The following is a 24783-nucleotide window of genomic DNA, read 5'->3' on the forward strand; positions in this document are numbered from 1 at the left end:
TCGTCCATCTGATGATGTCATTTTTAATATTAAATGATCGATAATTTCATCAGTTACTCAGTACTTGAGTAGATCCTTTCAGAAATACTTTTACTCTTATTGGAGTAATTTCTTGAACGGCTACTTTTTACTATTTTCATTATTACCTTTATGTTTGTTTGTTCTTTTAGCTATTATGTCACAGAACTACTAAATAAGGTCATAAACTTCCGGCGACCCACTTTTGCGAATCCGCCATATTTTAATTCTCGCAGTGACGTAGCCGTCGAAGTTTAAAGATGCTGAAACTACAAGTAGATACATCAAAAATGTTCAGTTGTTGGAAGTATTAACCCACATAATTCACCACACCGTCCTCCAACATCAGAACCTCTTCGAATCACCTCGTTAAAGGTTATTTTGTCTTGGAAACTTTCCCACATCAGTGGGGAAAATCCCCTTTTAATTCAAGGATGAGTTCTTCAGCAACTTCCACCGTTATTAATAAGGTTTCTGTCCGTGGAAATGGAAATGACGGACACAGCAAGGCGGTGAGCTGCAAATAACTCTAAACTGACGACAACAAATTTTTTAGAGATTAATTTATTAAGCTCATAAGACGTTTCCTTGGCCGTTGTTTTGCTAGCAATAGCTAGCATTGTGCCGTCTGCAAATGCTAGCTGTTAGCTTATTTAGGACATGACTACTGCGCGTTTAGAACAGTATTATTTCATAAATACTTTAGTTTGTAGAACAGTATTATTTCATAAATACTTTAGTTTGTGGAACAGTATTATTTCATACATAGTTTAGCTTCGTTTTGACGTTTCAGTGACATTCTTGGAGCTAGCGTTAGCTAAATGGCTAGCTACATTTGTTTACAAGACATGTTCATTCATATGATGGGAGAATTTTCTGCCTGGAATATGTAAATCTGGATAGACACTATTAAATATTAAAATAGGCTGTCCTAAGTGTTTTTCGGAGGTTTCATTAGGGCTTCAGCAAGCGTTTATTTTAGTAATGATTAATCAATTATTCTCTTGATTAATCGAACGAAGAATGTCTCATTTCACAGATTTTCCATTCAGCCACTTAAAGCTTTTTATACAATGTTATATGTAAAGATACAAGAAAATAATAAATATTTCAATTCCTTTTAAAATAAGAAATTAAGCATTTCACAGCCTGAATTGCAATACCGTAGCATTCCTTTAGTAAATCTGAATCAGATGAAGATAAAATTATGTCACTTTAGGAGCTTTGGCTAAACTATATTTTCAGATAAAGGTGTTTTTATCTTAAATTCAAAATATATTTCTTGTACAATTTTGGCATATTTACCGCTATGAACATGTTCTTTTCCCCCACCAAACTACCTTTTTAGAGTCTGTATACTAAATTAAATTAGTTGAATATTATTTCAATAATCGATTAATCACAATTAATTTGATTAATCCTTTCAGCCCTACTCAAATAACTCATAGATTTTTGCTCATCGATAACCCTGACGAAATCTGACCTGAACTTTCTTCATCATGTTTTCTGTTTTCTTTATGAATCTTGCTGACTTTAAATGAGATTTTCTTCTATACAAGCTACATTTATTTGTGGAAACTGATTGGGCTGGATTTTATTTAGTGGTTTTATATAGACCTGCCAAAAACAACGAGTTCAGTAATTACCTTTTGTGTGATTTATCATTTTTCGCTATTGCTACCAAAAACTGGATGATAAAAGTCTTCAGTTTGGTGTTTTGGTCTCAACTCACCTCTTTTTTTTTTTTTTTTTGAAGGACCATTTTGTATTCAGAGACTTCAATATTCATTTTATTTGTTGTTTGGTTTAATAATTTTGAATGTTTAAGATGTCTCCCAGTTCCAGTGTTAAATATTCATTAGAATTTAAAGGTAATTGATCTTTTAGAATGAGTTTTTGTATTGTTATGCCATTACTTCAAAATGGTCTCAAAACAACAATATTATCTTTTATCACAATAACTTCTGTGACAATTTATCGTCCAGGAAAATCGGTTAGTACTATAGTAACCCATCAAATAATTTCTCTTCTTCTTTACATGTTTGACTCTGTAAGTTGACAAGTTGTGCCAAACGTCAAAGGAGTTGGATTATTTTTGTCAGACAAACGTGAACAGGTTAAAATTAGCATCTGATGTTGGATGTTTTACGCAAAGTGAAAGTCCGAAACATGGGAGGACATTTCTCCGGCTGGGTCTGGGTGTTGTTTCTGGGTCGGGTCCAGGCGGCGGCGGCGGGAGCACCTGGCATTGCGAACCGCGCTGGAAGAGCTGAGCGTTAGGAGCAGCAGCAGCGGCTCGTGAGGAAACGTCTGCTAACCAGGCGGTCGGGTTTCCAGCTGGCAGCAGCTGAGGCTCCAACATGAGCGGGAAGGAAAGCTGGTTCAACGCGTGACTCAGTGGGGTGTGGGCAGAGAGGACCGCTTTGATTCAGGCTGATTCTCACTGCTGAGAGAGCGAGACGATGGATGGATAGATGGATGGATGGATGGATGGATGGATGGATGGACCTCCAGGGAAAATAAAACTAAGACAGAATGAAGAACAAGAACATCAAGTTTATTAGAGACCGCTCCATCCATCCATCCATCCATCCATCCATCCATCCATCCATCCATCCATCCATCCATCCATCCATCCATCCATCCATCCATCCATCCATCCATCCATCCATCCATCCATCCATCCATCCATCCATCCATCCATCCATCCATCCATCCATCCATCCATCCATCCATCCATCCATCATGTTATTATATTTAATATTCTGAAGGGTTTTTCTCTCCTCTTCTGATTCTAGATGCTTAAAGTTCAGATAATCTGAGTGAATCTCAGTGACCCTTTTTATAAATTCTCATTTCATCTTTTTATCAGAATCAGACTCCATTAAAAATCAGGCCGGCTCTCAAAGCTTGTCATCAAAAGCAGGAGCTAATGTCATTCAATATGTGAACCTGAAAGCTTTTGTCCTTCTGCTATTAGAGGAAATTATTTGTGCTGTTGGAGGGAAAATGGCTCCTGGCTTCACATAAAGAAAAGAAAAACAAGGGTCCAGTCAAAGTAAAGGAGCAGACATTGGACATCGGCTTTTTCATGGTAGTTTTTATTCCATGCAACTGTGATGAGATAATTTTTAAAGGATTTTTCTGTTTTAATTAGTCATAGTTTAAAAGATTTCTCTGGCCGTGAAGCTGTTTGTGTGGCTCTGAACCCAGGGTGCCTTTTTCTGGACATCTACTTCAACCAGAATCTCACTTTGTGTTTTTTTCTGACTTGCTTGTCTGGTTGATTTGCTTCTGACTTTAATAGAAAAATGAGCAAATCTTTGTTTCTTGTGGATTTTGGTGACTGACTAACCTGAAACTAGAGAAGTTTGATCTGATTTGACCTCGGAGGAAAAGATATTTTTATTTGGTGTATGCTAACTTCTGGTTTGAATTCTTATCAAAAAATCAAAGATAATCTTAGGATGGATTCACACCAGTCCTGTTTAGTCCACTTTAATCAAATTCTAGTTCATATATCTAGAAAGTTTGGTTCGTTTGGGGCAGTTTGAACGCGTAATCGAACCAAAAATGCAAACTCTGGTCCGCCTACAAACCTTGGTCTTGGTTTTGTTGAAGTGAACTCTGATGCGGTTTGATTGCATATGTGAACACCAAGCGGACCTGAAAGCGATCTAAAAACCGGAAGTGGGCTATGTCATAGGGCATTCTGGGTAAATACAACCAAAAAATTATGCTAGGCTAGTGCTAGCAGTAGAAATGGTTTGTGGTATTTTACCAAAGATAAGAGAAACTTCTAAAATCTGACTCCACTGTCTTTTTTGTGTACACTCTGTGAAGTAGAAAGTTGCGCTGAGTGTCTTCCTCAGAGGTTTTCCTGTTGTTTCCTTCAGTGGTTCTCGGTGCAGCGCCCCCACAGGCGAGGAGGGGAACAGCCTTCTCAATTAGTTTTGTTTGTTTAACTCAAATTAATTTTGTTACCTTTTCAGCAGCTGAAAATGTAAAAAATGTTGTTATTTTGGTCTCAGTTGAACCGGATCCACCGGATTCTTGAGTCTAACTTCAGGACATTTGTGGAGAAAAGACGATTCATTCACAACCCTCTCTAACTCTCCATTATTCTGTTTTCCTTCCAGCTAACTTTCTCTTTTCCTCCTGCAGTTATTTACATCTGCGGGCCGCTGGAGTCCTTCATGAGCATCATGAAGCTGTTCCAGGAAGACACCCCAGACCCAGAGAACTACGCCATCCTCTACCTGGACGTCTTCGGCGAGAGCTTGACCGACCGCAAACCGTGGCAGAAGGCGAACTTTGACTGGGCCAACGCCGTCGAGGTCTTCAAGGTAAGGACAGAAAACGTTTCCCTTCGCTGCCTGGAGAATGAAAAACTCTTCTCTGTTCGTGACAGACGCGTTAAAGACGCTCCTTAACGAGCGCCGCGGACGCTGCCAAGAAGTCTCCCGGGCAGAGAACGCCGACACAATCTCTGTCTGCTTCAGGGAGTCGAATTCCTGCGTGGCATTAATGAAAGAGCGGACGTGTTTTTACAGGAAGCTCTACAAATTAGCGCCGTGTGAAATAAGACACTGCAGAAGCTGCTCCCCTAATTTATCTCCCTGAATGCCACACAAGCATGTCTTATTAATTCTCTTAATTTTTTCAGACGGTCCACATTCACTCACTTCTGTACGACTTTATGGTGATTTAGTTTTGCAGCTGGTTGGGTAATTTCTCCCATTAAATTGTAATTTTTTTCCCATTTTGTCACATTAGAACCACAAACTTAATGCATTTTATTGGGATTTTAGGTGATAAACCAACACATCGTAATGCGGATTGTAAATTAAATGTTTTTCAAACAAATATTTGAATTATAGCATACTTTGTCTTCTAGCTCCTTTAGTCTGGTGTCGCTTCCAGCTAACTTTTCTTTCAGAATCAGTTAAGCTCAGCCAGATGAAATGCAAATCTTTATATTATGTTACATATTTTTCAACTAGATTTTCATCTGAGCTTTGACTAGGCCATTCTAAAACCACATAAACCCTCCCAACTTTATCTTTTGCTGTATGTTTAGGGTGATTGTCCAGCTGAAGGATGAACCTTCACCCCAGGGTTATGTCTTCTTCAGCCTCTGTTAGGGTCTCTGTCCCCACAGCATGATGCTACCACCACCTTGCATCAGATTTTTGTAGTTTTTAGCAATGAGACTTAGTACTGAACTTTAAATAGTAACTAAAATCCAAGTTTTTTGAAGATAAACTGTATAAATTGGTCTTTAAGGGATCTATCTTGATGTTTTTATACAGACTGTGACATGTTTGTGTAAATTTGTTTAATTCTGTCTAAAATAGTTTTACTGCTGCCCTCTTTGGGTTGAACATTGGTTACTGCGGTTGAATTTTCCTTTTGGTTACAACTGTACAGCTTGGTTGTATCTAGGCCTGTCGCCATAAACGATATATCAATTAATCGGACGATAAATTAAACCTATCGACCTCATTTTAATTATCAGCTTTATCGTCTCTTCTGGCCTTTTTTCTTTCTGTTGATGACGCTGAATGAAAAAGGCTCAGCTCCAGTGCTCTCCACTGACCCTCCCTTCCTCATTTCCTTAGTCTAATGTAAAGCGCACATTACACGAGCTGTTGGCTGATTGTCGGCCCATTTTCAAACCCTGAGAGACACATTAGCCCACAGAAATCCTAGGTATAATGGTTCGATCAGGTTCGTCGTGCCGTGTGGTGTCCAGCCACATGGGCACAAAATAACGGCAGCAAGTCCAGTTAACTAATTTTAAAATCAGGCATTAATCAATGCTTTACTAGAATCTACCTGTGATGCATGTGGCTATAGAGTCAGCGTAAAGTCCTGACTGAATGAAGATCATTATAACCTATTTATGTTACGTTAACGAAGAACAGCTGAAAACCTACCGGGTTCATCAGGTATCAATTTGGCTCCAACTCCTCCCCTTGTCATTTCTATATTCTTTACACAAAATGTTGAATAAATATTAATGTTGTTTCCACATATCATCTCCGATGTCCGCTGGACTTCGGGTTGCGCCGTGTCAGCTGTTTGGGATTCCCCTCCGTAATTCCCCTCAGAAAGCAGGAGGAGAATCCGCGCTTTCGGATTGGCTACCTGTCACATTCAGCGTTAAGCTCCCAGTCGGAGAAAACCCCTGATTTAGATCGGAGCGGCCACGACGATCTACTGTAACACATCACACACCGCAGGATGATCGGTTAGAGCGGCCAACGATCTAAGATGGTCATAGTGAAAAATGATATAGTGTGAACTACTGCATTAGGTAGTCGGATGTGCCGGTTTTCTCTTTAAATCTAGTGATTACTGAAAGCAATATAGTATACAGACTTCATAATCTGCACTCTTCTGGTTGAATGCAGTATTTATTTCCACTTTGGCTTTATGTTGTTTAGTTTTTATTCAAGTACGTTTTTTGTTCATCGAGACTGAGAATCCATTTTATTTTTGGTTTTGATTGTTTTGTTTGTTTAGTTTATCAGTTCCAATGTTGTGTTCTTTTGAAAATAAAATGTATCTATTTATGGCAGGAAATAGCATGCATTATTAGTCATTTCCATTAAATCAGTGTCAAAAGGTCTTGAAACAATATTATCGTTTATCGCAATAATTGTTTAGACAATTAATCGTCCAGCAAATTTTGTTATTGTGACAGGCCTAATTGTATCCAGTATAAAACCATCTCACTCAGACATGCCCCCTGGTGGTGAGTCAGGAGTTGGAATAGCAAACATTTTGATCAGTGATCAATAGCATTTTTTCATATTTACACAAGTGATTTATTTGCTATATGGAAGTAATGGGGTGGAATGAGTTTCCTTTCCGTTCTTACTGCCAAAATGTCTCAAATTGCACAGAAAAACCTGCAAATTTATCACTTAAAAAAAATGGTTTCTAGATTTGTTGGTAGATTTAAAAAGAAAAAAGTTGCTAGATTTGTCACTCGTCCATTAAAAAACTATGCTATATTTGTTGTTAGTTGATTAAAAAAAAATGAAAGTTGCTTGTTTTGTTGCTAGTCTATTAAATAAATGCTAATTTGTCTCCAGTTGATAAAAAAAATTGCTAGATTTGTTCCTAAATAAGATGCAAAATACAGAGACAATGCTGCTAAATTAGTAACAGTACTTTTTTTATTCTGACCACGCCCCCTTTTCACCTCCTCCACTCATCCCCTTCTTGGCCACGCCCATTTGTGTCTCTTGGCTCCGCCCACTTTATGGAGCTTTTTCCAAAGTTGCCTGGGGGCGGGGCTTTGCTTTCCCAGGGGGTTTGTTACACTTAAACACATAAATATGTTTAGTGTTTACTTACTACTTAGGAGACCTTTGGTCCAGATTGTTAATACAACAGTTTCAGATTTTTATTTGTAAATAACTTTAAAAATGGATAATTTTCCTTTCACTTCACTACAATGCATTACTTTATGTTGGTTTATAAGTTTGTGACTTTTACTCCAACAGGTAAACTCTCTAGCAGGTACCCAAAATCTGTTAGCGTTATCGATTTGGAGACAGCTAAACGTTCGGCTAACTGGACACAGAGGATTATATAATGTTACTGGATTTCAGTTTTGTTAGTACAAAACTAATTTTCTGGGTCACAGCAGAGCCAAAGGGTTCACTGAACTAAACTGACAATTAAAATCTCACAATGCCAACTACTGTCTGAGCTAAACAATGCTTCAATTGTGCTGCAACCCTATTAGTGCGTTTTCTGTCATGCGGGGGTTTCCTGGTGTTTAATTGCTAGCTAACATGCAGACAGGAGTTAAGGGCGTTTCCAGTCTGGAGAATCAGGACAGGAATTGTATTTTTATTTTACTAACAGTCACTGAAATATTCAGCAATTTATTTATTTTTATATTGAAAATATAAACATATTGCTGTAAACTAGTTGTGTTATGTTAAAATGCTATAGCTAACATGCTAACTATCAACGACGTTCATGGGAAGCTTTTCTCTATATAAGGGATGCTCAAAGTGTGGCCAGTGGGCCATTTGTGCCCTGTGAAATGATTTTGTTCGGCCCTCAAGTCAAGAATGGTAAAAAATTTGGCCAATAAAAAAAAAATCAATTTTAGGCCCAAAAAATTTGGAAATTTGAAATAGTTTTTCTTTAATAAGGCAACAATCTGAATCCATTTTTATATTTTGTATTATTAAAAAAAACATGGCCGCGTCATCCCCCCATTATCATGAATTAATATAATGGAATTTTTAATAAAAATATTTCTTGTTCAGTGAATGTGCTAATTGACTTTTATTTCTCGATGCATTCTGTCTACAAAATAATCATAATTTATATGAACGTCTTAACTGCTTGAAGAGTCGAAAACCAAAACCTTAACACAGATAATGAACTTTAGTCAACTAAAAGTTTGCAGAACAGCCACATTTATCTGAAGAGATTAGATGGGAGGAAGCTAAGTGCACTAAACATTTCAAACGTTAGCAGAAAATGCTATTTATTTTAACTATTCTGGCAATAATATACTAATTATTCATTATTTAATTTTTTAGTTTGCGATCAATAACATATTTTTGAGTAGAATTGAATTAATGCACTAAATTAGCAGTTAGCTACGCCGTTAGCGCATTAGCTGAAGTGACGCTAATGTACAAATTTTTAATTGTTTAGTTGGCATTTTTGGATCAATGCAGTATTTTCGTATTGAGTTGAATTAATGTGTTAATTTTTGTTGTTCTTTTAATATTTTTGAAGTTTATTGAACATGGCAAGTTAAAAATAAAATTAGAGCAACATTAGCTTTGTTGTTAGCGCGTTAGCGTGTTTTCATCTCTGATGATGGGGAATCAATTGATGCATGTGAGATTTTAATACCTGACCAACAGCTACATGTTGTTTCCCAAAAACAAAAATGATTATAATTTCATAATTTTCAAATACTCATTCATTCATTCATTCATTCATTCATTCATTCATTCATTCATTCATTCATTCATTCAGCAATACTTGATCCAATTATATTCAGCAAAATCCTGAAATATTAACACACCTCTGATACGGATATAAGAGTTTTATATAAAGTACAATGTTTGCTAAACAGAAAATATAAAGGAAAAAATATATAAATTTTTTTGGGACGCCCCAGAATCTGAGCCCTGGACTTCTGCCACATCCCTCCAACCTACAGTTCTTCTTCTGTAATCCTCCTTGTAATAAAACACATAATTTTGCACTTTTTCTGAGTTTTTTCTTTCATTTTTGTCGTTGTTTTGGGGTTGCCCCAGCAGGATAATGAGTCACCTCTAATTAGTGGAAAGATATGCGATCCGGGTCGCAGCACGAATGTTTTTCTTCCAGTTGAAGAATCGGTGCCAGTTACCAATTCTGGCTAAAAATATTTACAACAACATTCAGTTGAACTACAAGAAAAGTCTTGTTACATTAAAACCCCCAAACGTAACGGAAAACGGTGCTTCCAGATACTCTGCATGTGTATCTATGGTGCTGCTTGTAAAACAATAAGCAGGTTTTTCTCTGTATGCATTTGCTGACGCGGCTTGTTGTGGCAACGCAGTGTTTTTTTGGTGCAGTAATTGCTTGTGGAAGTTTGAGGTGAGGTTTTAATCACTGTTGTGACACGAGAAATGATCCCCGGCTTCTTAAGTAGAAAGCAATGCTGACAGACTTTATTAAAAACGCCCCAGGGTTCGGTGTTTAGACCGCGGGGATTTAATGAATCACATTTTTGTCACGTAACAACAGCAAACTTTAATGTGTAATATTATAAACCAGAAAAAATAATGATTTTACAGTGTTTTTATCGGTAGAAGTGTGAATCCAACTATTTTATTGTTTCTTTTCATTTTACTTTGTTTTTCCATTAATGATTCTAATCTGTGTTTGCTGCTGTTTTATATTCATTATTTTATAGATTTTGGTACTTTTAGATTTCTGTAAAATGTAAAGTGCGATACAAATTAAATTTATTATTTATTAATGTTATTGGTCCACCTACAAATTTGATAAAATTTATTGCAGTATCTTGTTGCTACTTTGCAGAAAGTAAACTCTACATTTTATTTTTCTTATTTTGCAACAACTAAGTTTTACAGCAATAACTCAATTAATCACATTGTACATTAAAATCAGCTCTTTTTAACTTTTTTCATTAACATTATTATTTGTGGTCTTTTTGTTTACTTATCTTGGATATTTAAGCTACATTTACTGGAGTAACTGTTTTGAAAAATGTACTTTTAGGAGTGTTTTTACTAATCTGCGTTTGTTGCTCTTGAGTAAATTTTCTGGATTTTCTACCCACTGAATAAAAACCAAACATGTTTTAACCAAAGATCCACCAGACAGACACGTCTGCAGGTTTTGTTAAAGTTTCTGAAGTTTTGTATTTGGAAACATTTTTCTTTTGTCTGATTTTGTTGTTTTTTACTTATATGAATTATTGCTATTTTGATTCTTTAAATACCAAAATTTCCACTTAACTTTTCATTTTGGTGTGTCTGAAGATGTCATTTTTAAATGTTAAATGATTGATAATTTGATCAGTACGGAAGAGGACTAGGGCCACTGGAAAAAAAAAAACAGTTCTGACTTAAATCTCAGAATTCTGAATTTTTTCTCAGAATTCTGACTTAAATCTCAGAATTCTGACTTTTTTCTCAGAATTCTGACTTTAATCTCAGAATTCTGACTTTTTTCTCAGAATTCTGACTTTAATCTCAGAATTCTGACTTTAATCTCAGAATTCTGACTTTAATCTCAGAATTCTGACTTTTTTCTCAGAATTCTGACTTTAATCTCAGAATTCTGACTTCTGAGAAAAAAGTCAGAATTCTGAGATTAAAGTCGGAACTGTTTTATTGTTTTTCCCAGTGGCCATAAACTTCTTCCGTAGATCAGTCACTCAACACTTCAGTAACTTGTGACTCTTGACTTGGGTACTTTTCCCACGTCTTGTTTGAAATAAACCTACATATTTCTCTTCTCCGTCTTGTTCTTCCTCCAGTCCGTTTTCATCATCACGTACCACAACCCAGAGAATCCAGAATACCTGGACTTCCAGAGGAGGCTCCATGCCAGAGCTCAGAGCGATTTCGGCGTTCATTTGGAGCCGTCATTAGTAAGTATTAAACTGCTGTGAGTTCTAGGTTGCACAACAACCTCTTTAATTTTTTATGGGATAATCTAAACGGAGAAAACATCCCACTGTGCAGAGTAATTGCTTGAACTTAATGAGGAATGAGGTTTACAGTTCTGTTCGCAGTTACTGTAGTCAGTTTATATGTGAGAGCGTAAAAAAAACCCAGCATTTTGTTTAGATTCTGCAGTTTTGCTGCTGCAGAAACTCTTGTTGTTGGTCTGAGTGACGCCTGTCGTTGCAGATGGACTACATAGCTGGCAGTTTCTATGACGGCTTCCTGCTGTACGCCATGGCGCTGGAGGACACGCTGGCGGAGGGCGGGGTGCAGAACGACGGCATCAACATCACCATGAGGACCCAGAACCGCCGATTCTGGGGTGACACTTTTCTACCAGGAACCTGTTCATGTAGAAACGAGTGACTGACTAGAGCTGTAGCTGACGATTGCTGAAATAATCGATTATTCTAATGATTAATCGATTATTATGACGATTAATCAAGTTAAAAATTGCTGTATCCTACAGATATTTTTTATTTGTCCACTTAAACATTTTTATACAATATTAGAAATACAGGAAAAGGTGGAAAGAAGCAAACAATTCAGTTTCTTTTTTAAATGGTAAAAATATTGTATTGTCATAGCAACCAGGTAAATCTGAACTGGGTGAAGCTACAATGTTTTTTTCTTTTTTGAATTCTCCGTTTTTCTCAATGAATTTTTAATGTTTTTTTTCTCCAAATTTAGATTTTTTTTCTTTCTCAGAAGTCCAAGTTTTTTTCCCTTTTTTCCCTCAGAATTTTGACAATTTTTTCCTCTGAATTTAAATTTTTTTCTTAGAATTTTGACTAATCAGAATTTTCATATTTTTTCCTCAGAATTTTGACTTTTTTCTCTCAAAATTGTGACTTAGAAAAAAACTAACCTTTCTCTTCTTTCGGTGGACCTAACCCTCTTCCATACTAAGACACATTTACAGACAAATTCAAAATGTGTCTCTGTTTTGTACAGTTTGGGCCTAATAACTGCTCTGAATATGTTTCTTTTCACCTAATTGGCAATTTTTAATCTGTAAACTCCTGTTATATATTCAGGCCCTGCATTATAAATCTCCGCAAACAAAGATCACGCGCTCAGTTGTTTGTTTGGAAACAAAAACCGATGTTTACTGTAGTTCTTTGTTCATTTTTGTCTTTCTAAAAGCGTTTTAAATGTCCAGTTTACGTCTTGTCTAGTTTGTTTGAATGGATTTCTTGTTTTTAGTTTGTTCTTTTCTGTGTTCAAGTGACTCCATCGAAGAAAACGCGTCCTGTGCTCTGAAAGATTAACATGTGTTTTAACTTTAGATGTGGATCTACTATGAAATAAACAGCAGATGAATGTTCTGTTGTTGAACCAGGCCAAATGTTTGGTTCTACTAAATACCGAAACGGAGAACTGTATCTGAATCTGACTTAAATCTGCAGCTTTCTTACAGTAATTACAGCCTGATTGCACATTTTTACAAATCACCTCCATCCAAAGTGTGTTTTCATGCTTGATGTGTGTTGTGGCAAAACAACGTTAAAGTCTGAGCTTGAAATGGCTGATTATGGTTGTTTTTCCATGGCGCAATATCAAACAGTCATGCAGAAAATGGTGTTTTGATTGCGCAACAAGCCTCATTAATGCTGTTAATTTTTCTGTCTTAGGAATCACTGGACTCGTTACCATAGACGACAAAAATGCGAGAAACATAGACGTGGACCTGTGGTCGATGACCAATCAGGAGACGGGAGAGTTTGGGGTGAGTCCAGGTTTAGAGTCTCAAAGTTTCAACATATTTTAGCAGCCAGGTGTTTTTACTTTGTCATGCTCTGATGTTTGGGAACAAAACTTTCCTTTAGTCAATTTGAACTGAGAGAACCTAGAACTACATCAGGAGTTTTTGCTGCAAAAATGAATTCTGACTTTTTTCTCACAATTTTGAGTTTTTTTCTCTCACAATTTTGACACTTTATGAATTCTGACTTTAATCTCAGAAATCTGCATTTTTTTCTGGAAATTTTGAATTTTTTCTCAGAAATACAATTTTGAAATTTCTCAGGATTCTGACTTTTTTCTCTCAATTTTGAAATTTCTCAGAATTCTTCTCAGACTTTAATCTCAAAATTCAGAGATTTATATATATATATATCACAGTTTTGGCCTAATTGCTGCTCTGAATACATTGTTTTTTCACCAAATGGCTTTTTTTAGTCTAATTGATGACTCAAGTAGCTGCCGATTATTTCAGTAATCAATTTATCATGATTAATCGTGATTAATCGTTTCAGCACTACAGAAGAGTTCATGTTTAAATCAGTGGCTGAAAAACAAGCCTTTATGTTTGAATCATCTGCCTTTCTGCAGATATTCTGTTTATTTTGTGCTTGAGTAACACAGTTAAACTTTGGTCTCTTCCTCCCAAACAGCATGAGTTTTGTTTCACTTTTTTTTATAGCAAAAGGTGTTAAAATTAATATTGTTTGAGTTTATTTTCTGACTGTCTTGTCATAAACGTTCCTATCATTGAGCTTTGCACAATCCGACCTCTGGGTGAACTTCCTTCTTGTTTGGATGCCATAGACAGACACTGTACACCATTACACTGATAATTTATCGTTAAACAGCTGTTAAGGAAATAAAAAGACATTTCACAGATGGTGTTTGAAAGATTTAACAGTTCCAAACCCAAACAGGACTGTAAACATTTCTCCTCCCTTTGACCAGAGAACCGTCTTCAAAATGTTTCCTGTTACCTTACATGGCGTGTTGCAAACTGCAAACAGCAGTTTTTATGGCTTTCTTCTCTATAGTAAAATATACCTCAACCTAAAATGAAACAAGATTTTATTAAATTAAATGTCAGTTTTATTATGAAATGTGCCTCCTGTGTATGTCGATTGTTATTTGTTTCCATTAAAAATTGGTGCAAAACTTTGTCAATGTTCTGCTAATGTTGGAAAAACATAATTTTCCAATTGTGGCATTTCTGTTAGATACGAAACGCTTTTAGAATCACATCTGAACAAGTTTGTAAAAAAGATAAGTAATTAAAAAACATGGGGTGTCATCATCTTCCAACCACTTCCTGTTGTCATCTTTGTCGTTTCTGCCAGTAGTAACATCTGTTATCACCTTACTCGTGATGCAACAAAATGGCATTACTCTGCATTGGATCATGTCCACAAAACCATCATGACCAAAGCAAGAAGCGGGTTTAGTGCTAGCGGGAGAAAAGTTTCATAATTTTTCACCAAAGACTAAAGAGAAAACATTCAAACGCTAAAATCTGACACTGCTCCATTTTTGTTTAAGAAGTTTCTTTCAGTTTTACTACAGCGCCCTCACAGGCGGGGAGGGGAACAGCTTTTTCAAAGGGTTTCTGTTGACAGTGTGAAACAGAACCTCAGCAGCTGAAAACGTATCATGGGTTGCCACTTTGGTCTCAAATGGAACCGAGTCTTCCCAACTGTCAGGCGTGAAAACACCCCAATGCTACTGTTAGCTTCCATTTTGTGTGTCGGCAGGTCGTGGCGTACTTCAACGGAAGCAGTAAAGAAATCATTTGGTCGCAGACGGAGAAGATCCACTGGCCCAGCGGTGGACCGCCGCTGGACAATCCACCATGTGTGTTTTCCACAGACGACCCTTCCTGCAACGACGGTATGGGGTAATAAATGGACTGTTAGGATGCAAACGACTGACTTTTTATGATTTTTTTCCCACTTTATTGATACATAAAACTGAACTGGAGGGAATGTTAATGCTTAATTTTATCTATAGGAAGCTTAAAACTGGTTTTGATGTTAGAAAGAGTAATTTTATAAACATGTTTTCCTTTCTGTTCACCCAACTGAAGGTATTTAATTGCGTTGAGCTTTAAAACAGACCACTAACACACAGAAATGGTTTGGTAATAAAACCAAGTAAAATGTACTAATTGGCTTGCAATTATTTTCTGTCACAATTCAAAATCTTGAAACCTTAAAAAAAGCTGTGACTATTTACATCAATGTGATTTTGTCATTTTCTGTGTTTTATAAATTTGCAAAAACTCTAAACTTTTTCCACATTGTCATTATGTACTATTTATGTGTGCATATTTTGGAAAAAGATAAATTTTTATACAACTTGGGTGACAATAAGGCTGTAACAAAGCGAAACGCAGAAAAAAAGAAGCCTTCAATTTAGTTTTTGAAAACTGAATCATCTCCAAAATTTATTTTAAAGGTTCAAAAGTAGAGATTAAATTTTCTCTCTTGTTCTTTTCATTCCCTGCATCTTTTAAGAAATTGGCCCTAATGTTCTTCCGTACGTAGGGGCAGGTTGGTTTGGATAGTTGTTTTCCCTCTGCTTACTGGATAAGATTATTTTTTGACAACTGATTTAGCTCCAGAAATCTTTTTAAAGATTCAGAGCTTAATATGAAATTTGCTCTGTTGTTCCTTTTCATTCTCTGCACTTTTTAAGAAATTGGCTCTAATGTTCTTCCGTACATCATGGCCATTGCAGTATTTTCTAACCTCTTCCCAGCATGGACAGGATTGTTCCAGGTTGTGTGTGTCGCTGTCCTCCGCTGCGGCAGCGTGTTGCAGCTGGTTTCATGCCTCACAGGCCATTAAACCGAATCTATGTGTGAAAATTCTCCGTTTTCTTGCGGCTCTTTCCCACAGACTGAACTCCACCTAAATTCTGCACATATTTAACCTGCTGAAATATGTAGATCATAATCTAAAATCCACAGTCGACTTCAGATGGCAGTAAATTAAGACAGTTGGATGGGGTAGAAAAAAAAAAAAGAAAAGATTTTCCATAATTACGGCTATCGGGTTGTGCAGTGATTTACTGCGGGACTTAATTAGGGTTTTAAATGTGCATCAGGGATGTGAAATGGTTGTGCTGTTTGGTGGTTTGACAGACGGCTGCAGCGGTACAGCTGTGATTTTTCTCAGCACACATATTTCTCCCTCAGAGTTCTAAGAAACCATCATGGCCATCTGCTGCACATATGAGGCTGTGATGCTGATACGCTGCTTGTTTCCAGGTCAGCTCCCCGTTCTGGGCATCGTCGCCGTCGGTTCTGGATTAGCGCTCATCATCTTCGGGATCTCCAGTTTTCTCATTTACAGGTGAGTTCGACGGCACTAATGCTGGCTTAAAACTTCCTTTCCTGCAACTGGTTTAGTGCAGTTGTATTGAAAGTTGGGGGGAAATAGAAGAGTTTGTTTGAGGCTGGTGTGTGTTTATGTAACACAGCAGCAGCTCAGCAGGTGACTTTGGAAAACGCAGACATGAGGTTTGTTTAAGCTGCCAGGTGAGCTCATAGGCTGGCCCCCGAAAAGCTGCCACTCTCACTTAATGATCATTAAGGTATTTTAAAAGCTCATTTTCTTTCTCTCTGGGGTTAAAAAATAAAAAGCTGCTTGTTTGAAAAACATGTTTCATGGAAACTGAGATGCATTTGTTTTTAAAGGGGACTTGTTGCGCAAAATTCACATGTTGCTCGTTTTTGCACTTCCATTTGGGTTTCTAAAGCAGCCCAAGCACTTAAAAAAAACACATAAGTTTATGTTTTTTGGTATCTTGAAAAAATTATTTCAAATGTGGCAACTTCACAGAAGCTCAGCCTGTTACCTAGCAACTCCAGTGGAATTCCGCCCGTTGCCTAGCAACTCCAGTGGAATTCCGCTCATTACCTAGCAACTCTAGTGGAATTTCACCCGTTACCTAGCAACCCAAGCTGAGCCCCAGCTCATTTGGTCAGCTGGTTTTACCACTGTACAATGGCTGCTGGAAAAGACAAGAGTTTGGTAGACTTACTATTCAGAAACCACTGACTACATTCTTGTTGGTTGTGCAGGAGTCTCCACTTCTGCTTTTCGAAGATGTACTGTTGTATAGTTGCACATCTGTTTGCAGCCATGAGTGTAAACGTTGAGTTGGGGGCGTGGTCAGCAGCAGATTATTTGGATTTAAAGTGACAAACCCCCTAAAACAGCTAAACATAGGTAGAGCTGAGCAGACTGAAATCTCATCATCTAAATGATTTTATGCAAAACGTGATTAACATGTTTTGTAGCCTATAAAATCATTCTAACCTGCTCAAAGAAGCATTACAGTACAGGTCATCTTTAAAGGTAAAAAGTCTAAATAGGACTTTTTAAACATTAGATATATTGTTTTAAATCTGAAACAGGCTTTTCAGCTTTGCCATTGGTCGATTTTTAATATATATAATTTGGAATTATGTTACATTATGCAAAATAAAATAAATGAATCAGGCAAATGAAACCTTGTAATATCATTTTTTCTGTATCTTTCAGTTAATTTAACTATTTTTTTCTTTTTAAATACAAATAGAATAACAAACACAGGTTTTGTAAAAACTTCCAACAGATCTGGAAAGTAGCTTCTCTCTGTTCCCGACCGCGCAGCTAACAGGTGAAACGTATGAAGTGATCTTATGATTAAAATCATTTATTTTATTAATCAGATTAAGAATATTACAGAATATCAGGGTTGGACACCACTGACTAAAATATTAGCTGCGCTAACTCTGAAGCTAAAATCATAAATGTTTGTTTTGCTGACACTAAACCACTATGCTAACAAGATCGTTAGCCGAAGCTAATGCCCTAACTTCAGCTTAAATTATACGTCTCCCTGAAAGACTACAATCTTTGAGCACCAATTTGATTTTGACTTTTTTATTTACGTTACATATTTCTCTTAGATATCGTGTTAATGTTTATGTTGTTTTCTGCTGTCTATTTTGTTCCTGTATGTTTTTTTGTTTTAAATAAAGTTATTTAAGAGAAGGTGAGGAGAGGAAATGGAACTGGCCACTTCAAAATAAAAGCATGAACATGAACATCTATTAACAGTCAACCAAAACTTTAACACGTCAAACTTTATTCAAATGAAAGCTTAAAAAACAACCAAGTAAATTAGCGCTTTAAAATGTATCTGGAAAGTTAATTTCTGGGATGCTAAGTGTGCTAGAGATTTTTAAAGTTGGCTAAAGTGCTAAATGGAAAAATTAGGTCAGCTATTAGCACGACCGGAGAATATTAAATGAAAGTTAGATGCTGACTCCTCATCACTACTTGACATAACCACATTTAAAAAGACAGAAAAAGAAAACTGAATAAGTCCTTAAGCTACCTGGCTAAATTTAATCTTTTGTATCCGACTTCGCTGACCTGCAGACTGTGCAATTAGTTTTATGTAGGTTAAATTTAGAAATGATTGTCCTGAACGTTAAGTGATTATGGTGTTTAGCTAAGTGTTTAACTAGCGGCTGCCGCCCCCGAGCTGTTCAGTTTTATGTGTGTTTAAGGAGAAGTAAAAGCTCGTCTAAGGGTTTTAACTTTCTGCTGAACATTCAGCTGTAAAAACAACGGAAACAAAATAGTTTCAGTGTCCCAAGTGGCACCGTCTGCATCTTTATGTCATAGCATTAAACCGTATTTAATTACACCCTCAGTAAATCATGCATGCTCCAAGTAATTAAACTCCTGGACGGGATTTATAATCCCGGGTTAATGTCATGGGTAATATCTGCAAACAGGGAAGGAAATGAATGTTTTTTTCTTTTTTTGTTGCTTTTTCTGTACTATATGGTTTTACTCTGAGCTTATAACGTATGCACCACTGCACAGCTAACAAATCACACCGGTAATCTGATTACTTATCCAATACTGACCATTAACACAAACAAGTGTTAATCACCAGCCAATCAGAATGGATTTTGATCAGAGGAGCGGCGGAGGAAAGATGGAGGAGCAGCTATCCACATGAGGTAATTCCACTAAACATAAATCTGACTTAATTACCCCCCGAAAAACAAGTAATGAAATAACTAACATTTAATTTGATCCAGAGAGTGTGCTTAACTCTCAGTCAATTAGCTCTTTCTTCTCTTCTCTCCTGTCTTCAGCTCACAGTTCAGCAAGCGCTTCAAGGTTTCCAAACTCGGTAGTTTCCCTGAATGCTTGTCGGGTAAGTTTTGCTCTCTTGCCGTTCTTTTTAAATCCTTGCAACCGGTGCCAAAAAAAAGTATTGCCCCCTTTTTCATTTCTTCTGTTTTCACTTCTTTTTAGTCACGTTTTCATTTTTTACATCGTCTTAATGAAGACGGTTATGAGAGTCGATGCAGAAAGATGTTTTCTAACGAGGATTTCATTAATTAATTGGGAGGAAAGAAACACAAAGCAGCATTTTTTTTGCTCCCTGAAGATAATAAATGGTTTTTACTTTACTGTGAATTCAGACTCATTGCTGTTTTAAGATCATCCCATTTGATATAAATCTGGACTTTGACTAGGTCACTCATTGATATGCTTTTGATGCTCAAGTGAGCTCATTAATTGATGCCCGGATTTATTCCCTCTAGATAGAAAAATCCAAGTTCCACAGCACCACAGCACCTCCACCGTGTTTAACTGTCAGTAGGATTGTTTTCTTGTTGGTGATTTTGGTCGGCAGGGTCGGCAGATAGCCTAAGATAGAAACTTAGGCTATCTTGATGCTCAATTTAGATTTTTTTTGGCGAAAATATTTATTTTTCTCTCTAAAATTGGATTTTTTTTGGATGAAATCTGATTTTTTTATGCAGAAGTTTTTTCTGAAATCTGCTGGGGTTTTGTTGCTAAAACGTGATTTATTCTTTTGTGCAGAAGAAGAATGTTGGCGCCAAACTGCAGCACTCTGTTCATAAAGTAATAATGGATGCCGCCATTTATGGATGAATTTTAAAGTTTATTCAGCAACAGTATCGTCACAAAAAACACAAAGAAAGCAAGTAAAAGGTAGCCCAGCTAACAGCAGCATGACGATTTTAAAACGGTTGGATTGTGTTTTCAAAGCGGCACAAATTGGATATTTTGTGGTGAAATGATCAAACTGTCAGGCTGTTTGAAAGCAGCCTGACAGTCTTCTTCTCCTGGATGAGTCGTTGATGCATCTTTGGAGTAATTTTGGTAGGTTTGCCTCTGATGGGACGTTCCACCAGTCTTCCATAATGTCTCTCGCTGTAGTGCAGAGAGGAATCTCTTCTGCCATCTTCTGTTGGCGTAGCATCATCTGAAACCTCTGGAGATGGCGCTGAAACAAAGGATTATTCATAAAACAAAGAACTTTACAGAAAATTCTCTTCAACAAAGTGTCTTAAGTCAGAGGCTTATTCATAACCGCTGTAGTACAGACTGCTACAGGAGATCCTACCTGCCCACAGCCATCAGCATCTAACTTGGATAATGAGTTGCACACTGCAAAAACACAAAATTTTACCAAGTATTTTTGTCTAGTTTCTAGAGCAAATACTGTAGTGCAATTGAAATGAGAGAAAAATAACATAAGTAATTTTTTAACAAGATTTAGAAGCTTATAATTCCTTAATCTTGATTAAAAAGTGTAAATCCATTGTCAGATAATTTCATTTATAGGAAAAGAAGTCTTGTTATAAAACAATTTGGTGATTAAACTTTTACTGCCAATATATTTTAAGAATTATTCACTTAAAATAAGCTCCTTTTTACTTATAAATTAGTTTTGTCTTATTTTAAGTGTAATAATAATGTATTTGCTCTGGAAACTAAACAAAAATACTTGGTAAAATTTTGTGTTTTTACAGTGAAGCAGCATCTAATTTGACTTCAGGATCAATAAAATATCTTTGAATTGAAGTGAATTTTAACTCGTCAATAATGTTTCACTTTTTAAGACTTTTTGTTTTCAACCTGTTAGATTGATTCTGGTATCAATAAATGAAATCCTCGTTAGAAAACTTACTTTTTAAATGTGACAACAAAAAAACAACAGAAGAAGAAGAAGAAATCTTTAATACTTTTTTCACATTTCTGCGTCTTTACTGAACCTAAAAGCAACAAGTTTGTATTTGCGCTCTGGAGATTCTGGGATGTATTGGTAGGTCTGACCCACATGTTGGTCCTTTCATCTCAACTGCAACTATTTTTAGACGCTTTTCCACAAAACGACCGAAATCTGAACATCATTCATGTCGTTTGAGGGAACTTTCTGCTCCCCGCCTGCATTACGCTGTGAGATTTGTGTCGTTGTTCTGAGCCTGAAACCAGAGACTAACAGATGGCTTCCTGTTTTTGCAGACGGCAGCGCGGGTTTTGCTGATGGACTGAGCGGCGGGCAGCAGAGCTTTTAGCAGCTGCCTTTAACGTCGGCCAGCTGCTGCTGCTCAGGCCTTTGATTTCCACAACTTGACCCACAAATACGCCACTAAAATGTCTGAAATGTTCTGCAGTTCCCCAGAACACAAGATAAGCTTCTCAACCTCAAGGTGCAATTCATATATCTGGGAGTTATACGTGTTTAATTTCTATATTTTTGATAAGAAATAAATTTTTGTCTATAATTAAAAGTGTATTTACTGCTGTTTTGATGCTGTTTTTTTGGAATATATAATATTGTGGTTAGAAAGTAAGTACACCCCGGGGCTGTTCAAGCAAAACCTCAAATATACAAACTGTCTTTATTTATTGAACAAAAATTAGTTGATTTAATTGTAACATTTGGTTCTACTACAGTATTTCAGTCTGGACTTTGACTAGGTCAGCCGTTTTGTTTCAGATTTGCGGTTGTTTGGATTATTGATCCGCGGATGACATTTGGTCACATTTAAATCTGCAAATATTTTGCATTATCTACAGTTGCTATCAGGTGTTTGTGGTGATTTTCTCTTGTTTTTGTCTCATTTATCAAAATAAAATAACAACATAGAGACATTTTGTTCATTCAGAGTAATTTTTTTCTAAAAAATAAACAAAAATAAGAAGAAGTATTTTTGATTTAATAGCAGGACTCCTTCTGTTCACTTTAGAAAATTTCACTTGCTTAAAAATATGTTTAGGATTTTATTGCACTTATTTTCTGTTTTCAGATTTAATTCTTCTGTCTGGTTTGAAGGCAACTTTTCCAGGCAAGCAGAGAAAGTTTGAGATGTTTGAACAATAGATGAGGGCTGCAAATAACGACTATTTTAGTAATCAAATCTATCGATTGTTGTGGCGATTAATCGATTAATCGGATTTAAAAAGTAGCCACATTCTACAGATTCTTCATTTAACCATTTACACCTTTTTATACAATGTTAAAAGATACAAATAAACAATTCAATTCATTTTGATATAAGAAAATAGTTTTATTTCTTAAAATTAAAATGTATTTATTATTCCTTTTGTAGATGTAAACCAAACGAATGTAATGCTTTACCATTTACAACGCATTTAAATTCAAAATGTTTGTTTATTTACTGCTCTGAATATGTTTTATTGCCTCTAAAAACAACCGACACGCTTAAGAAAAACAGTCAGCTGGTCTTTGGCATAAGTTACTGTTTTTTGGTGTCTGGAAATTGAGCCATTTGAAAAACCAGCCAAATGTTCACATTCCACAGATGCTGTGCCGTTACCTAGCAACCCCCAGCCAAACCCTGCCTGGTTACCTAGCAACCCTAGCCAAGCCCTAGCAACCCCAGCCATCTTAGATTCTATGGAAGCAGCAGGAATTCGATAAATATTGACAGTTTGAATTTGCTTTGTGCCTTTTTGCATATTTGAGGTTTGATTAAAAGAATTCCAGGACCTGGTAACAGGGTGTACTTTCTTTCAATCATGATTGCAGCCTATAATATCCAAAGGAATGTTGGTTTGAGTGATTTGTACCTATTTTATGTTCATTTGTTGATGTATTTCATAAAGGAAAGTGGTAGAATGGATGTTTTAACAAGATTTTCCTCTGTTACACAAACTGATGCTGTTGTAAAATTAATAACTTTGATAGAATATGGAATGAAATAAAAGGAAATATGTGTATTAAATCATCGGTTTTCCTTTGATTTGTTCACCATGTTGAGTTGGAAGTAGGGCTGAAATGATTAATCGTGATTAATCGATACTTCAAATAATTGTAAACCAATTTAATAATTGATTAATCGTTAACTGGAGTATAAAGATTCTTGAAAAGGTCAGTTTCTGACAGAACACCACATTCGGAGTAGTAGTTAGACGAAAACTGTACAAAAGATATCAACATTTTTCATTTAAAATAAACCTTTTTGTAAATATGTTTCACCCAGAACTCATCAAGTGGCAGTTTTAGCTGCACCTGGTTCAAATTCTCTAAATAAATCTCCTGTTTAGCACATTTTGCATCTAATTAATAAAAAAAAAATCACCAAATTAGAACCACACTGTATTGATGTTAAGTCAAATGGAAAGAGTTCAGTTTTTCATGTTAGAAACATTTTTTGGCTGCAGATGCATCCTTTGCTACAAATAATAAAGCGTACACTAAAGGAATACTGCATTTTAAGCAATAAAATATTTACTTGAGTAAAATTTTGAAACTATTAATGTTTTCTTATACAGAAACGATTTAAGTGGTTAAATAAAAGATATGTGGAATTTGGCAGTTTTTAAAAAAATCCAATTAATCGTTTACTAAAATAATAGTTGAAAGTGTAAAAGTTGGGGTTCTTTTTCCAGCGCTAGAACAATTTTTGTGATTAAAAATGTGAGAAAGTCCCTAAAAAACACAGATTTAGTCCATAGTAAGTCCTGAAATGTGCCTTTATATGACATATGTGCTTTTGTAAAGCACATTTAAGGGTTTATCGCATCAAAACAACCCAATTCCTCAGTGTAAGTTCTGTACGGCGTGAAGGCGGCTGGTTCTTGGACAGTTGAGGCAGCTGGACTGTCTGGTGCTGTGGGTTGATTTTGGAGTCTGCCAGCCAGCAGGAGTGTGAGGTGATGTTGAGCAGAGTAGCAGTGACTTTGTTGTTTTAATGGAGGCGGGTTTGGGGGGGGGGGTTGGTCCCGCAGGAAGGTATTCACAAATGGGAATGGTGAAACAATAGGCCCAGTGTGGAGCCCCACACTTCGCCCCTCTGGCTGCCAGAAGTCTCTAAACAAGACCCTTTAAATAGAAAATTGGTGGTGGTGGTGGTGGAGGAGGAGTGCTGGCGCTTTAATGTCCTCCAAATGCTCACATCTCATTTAGGCTGCTGGATTGCTCAATAGTAAAATTAATACTGGTGACATAGTGGCAAAAAACTAATAAAGAAGCCACTCTGGGGCCAAGTTGGCTGGATGGCAACAACGGGGCGACATGCTAGCGCTGTAATAATTTCCTGCAGCCATCTGGAAGTGTTTTACACCTTTCGGATCGCCCTGGAATGCCTCCTCTCTGCTCGTTTTTCACGTCTACGTTTCAAACCATAAATAAAATCCTTACTTTTTCCTTACAGCAGCAAAAAAAAAGAAAAGAGGAAAGCAAATAAAAACAAATCAAGAAAGTGTGCTTGATAGCTTTCTGCAGGTTTCATTTCTGATTTTTTTTTCTCTCTTCTTGGGTGTGAATCATTAAATGTCAAGCAAGCAGCTGCTCTAGTAAGAATTTTAGCTCTGATGTGTTGATTTGCTGGAATGCATCTTCTCCGGAGAGGCTGCCAGTCAGACGGTGCTCAAAAATAATCCTCAAACATGTCAGGAATATCACTGACAAAGAAAATGAGGAGATGAAT

At 36.5% G+C, this 24783-nt stretch overlaps 1 protein-coding gene across 1 annotated transcript in view; it reads left to right on the plus strand.

The window, feature by feature from the left end:
• npr2 (natriuretic peptide receptor 2) overlaps positions 1–24783 on the plus strand; it is a 62369-nt gene that overhangs the window by 9021 nt on the left and 28565 nt on the right. The window contains exons 2-7 of the mRNA XM_081613323.1: positions 4183–4364; positions 11066–11179; positions 11442–11577; positions 12890–12984; positions 14750–14885; positions 16267–16351. Of these exons, the coding sequence (XP_081469449.1) occupies positions 4183–4364; positions 11066–11179; positions 11442–11577; positions 12890–12984; positions 14750–14885; positions 16267–16351 (748 nt within the window). The remainder of the gene's footprint in view (positions 1–4182; positions 4365–11065; positions 11180–11441; positions 11578–12889; positions 12985–14749; positions 14886–16266; positions 16352–24783) is intronic.

Source organism: Poecilia reticulata, chromosome 12 (assembly GCF_904066995.2).
Source record: "Poecilia reticulata chromosome 12, P_reticulata-male-v2, whole genome shotgun sequence".
Classification (NCBI taxonomy): Eukaryota; Metazoa; Chordata; class Actinopteri; order Cyprinodontiformes; family Poeciliidae; genus Poecilia; species Poecilia reticulata.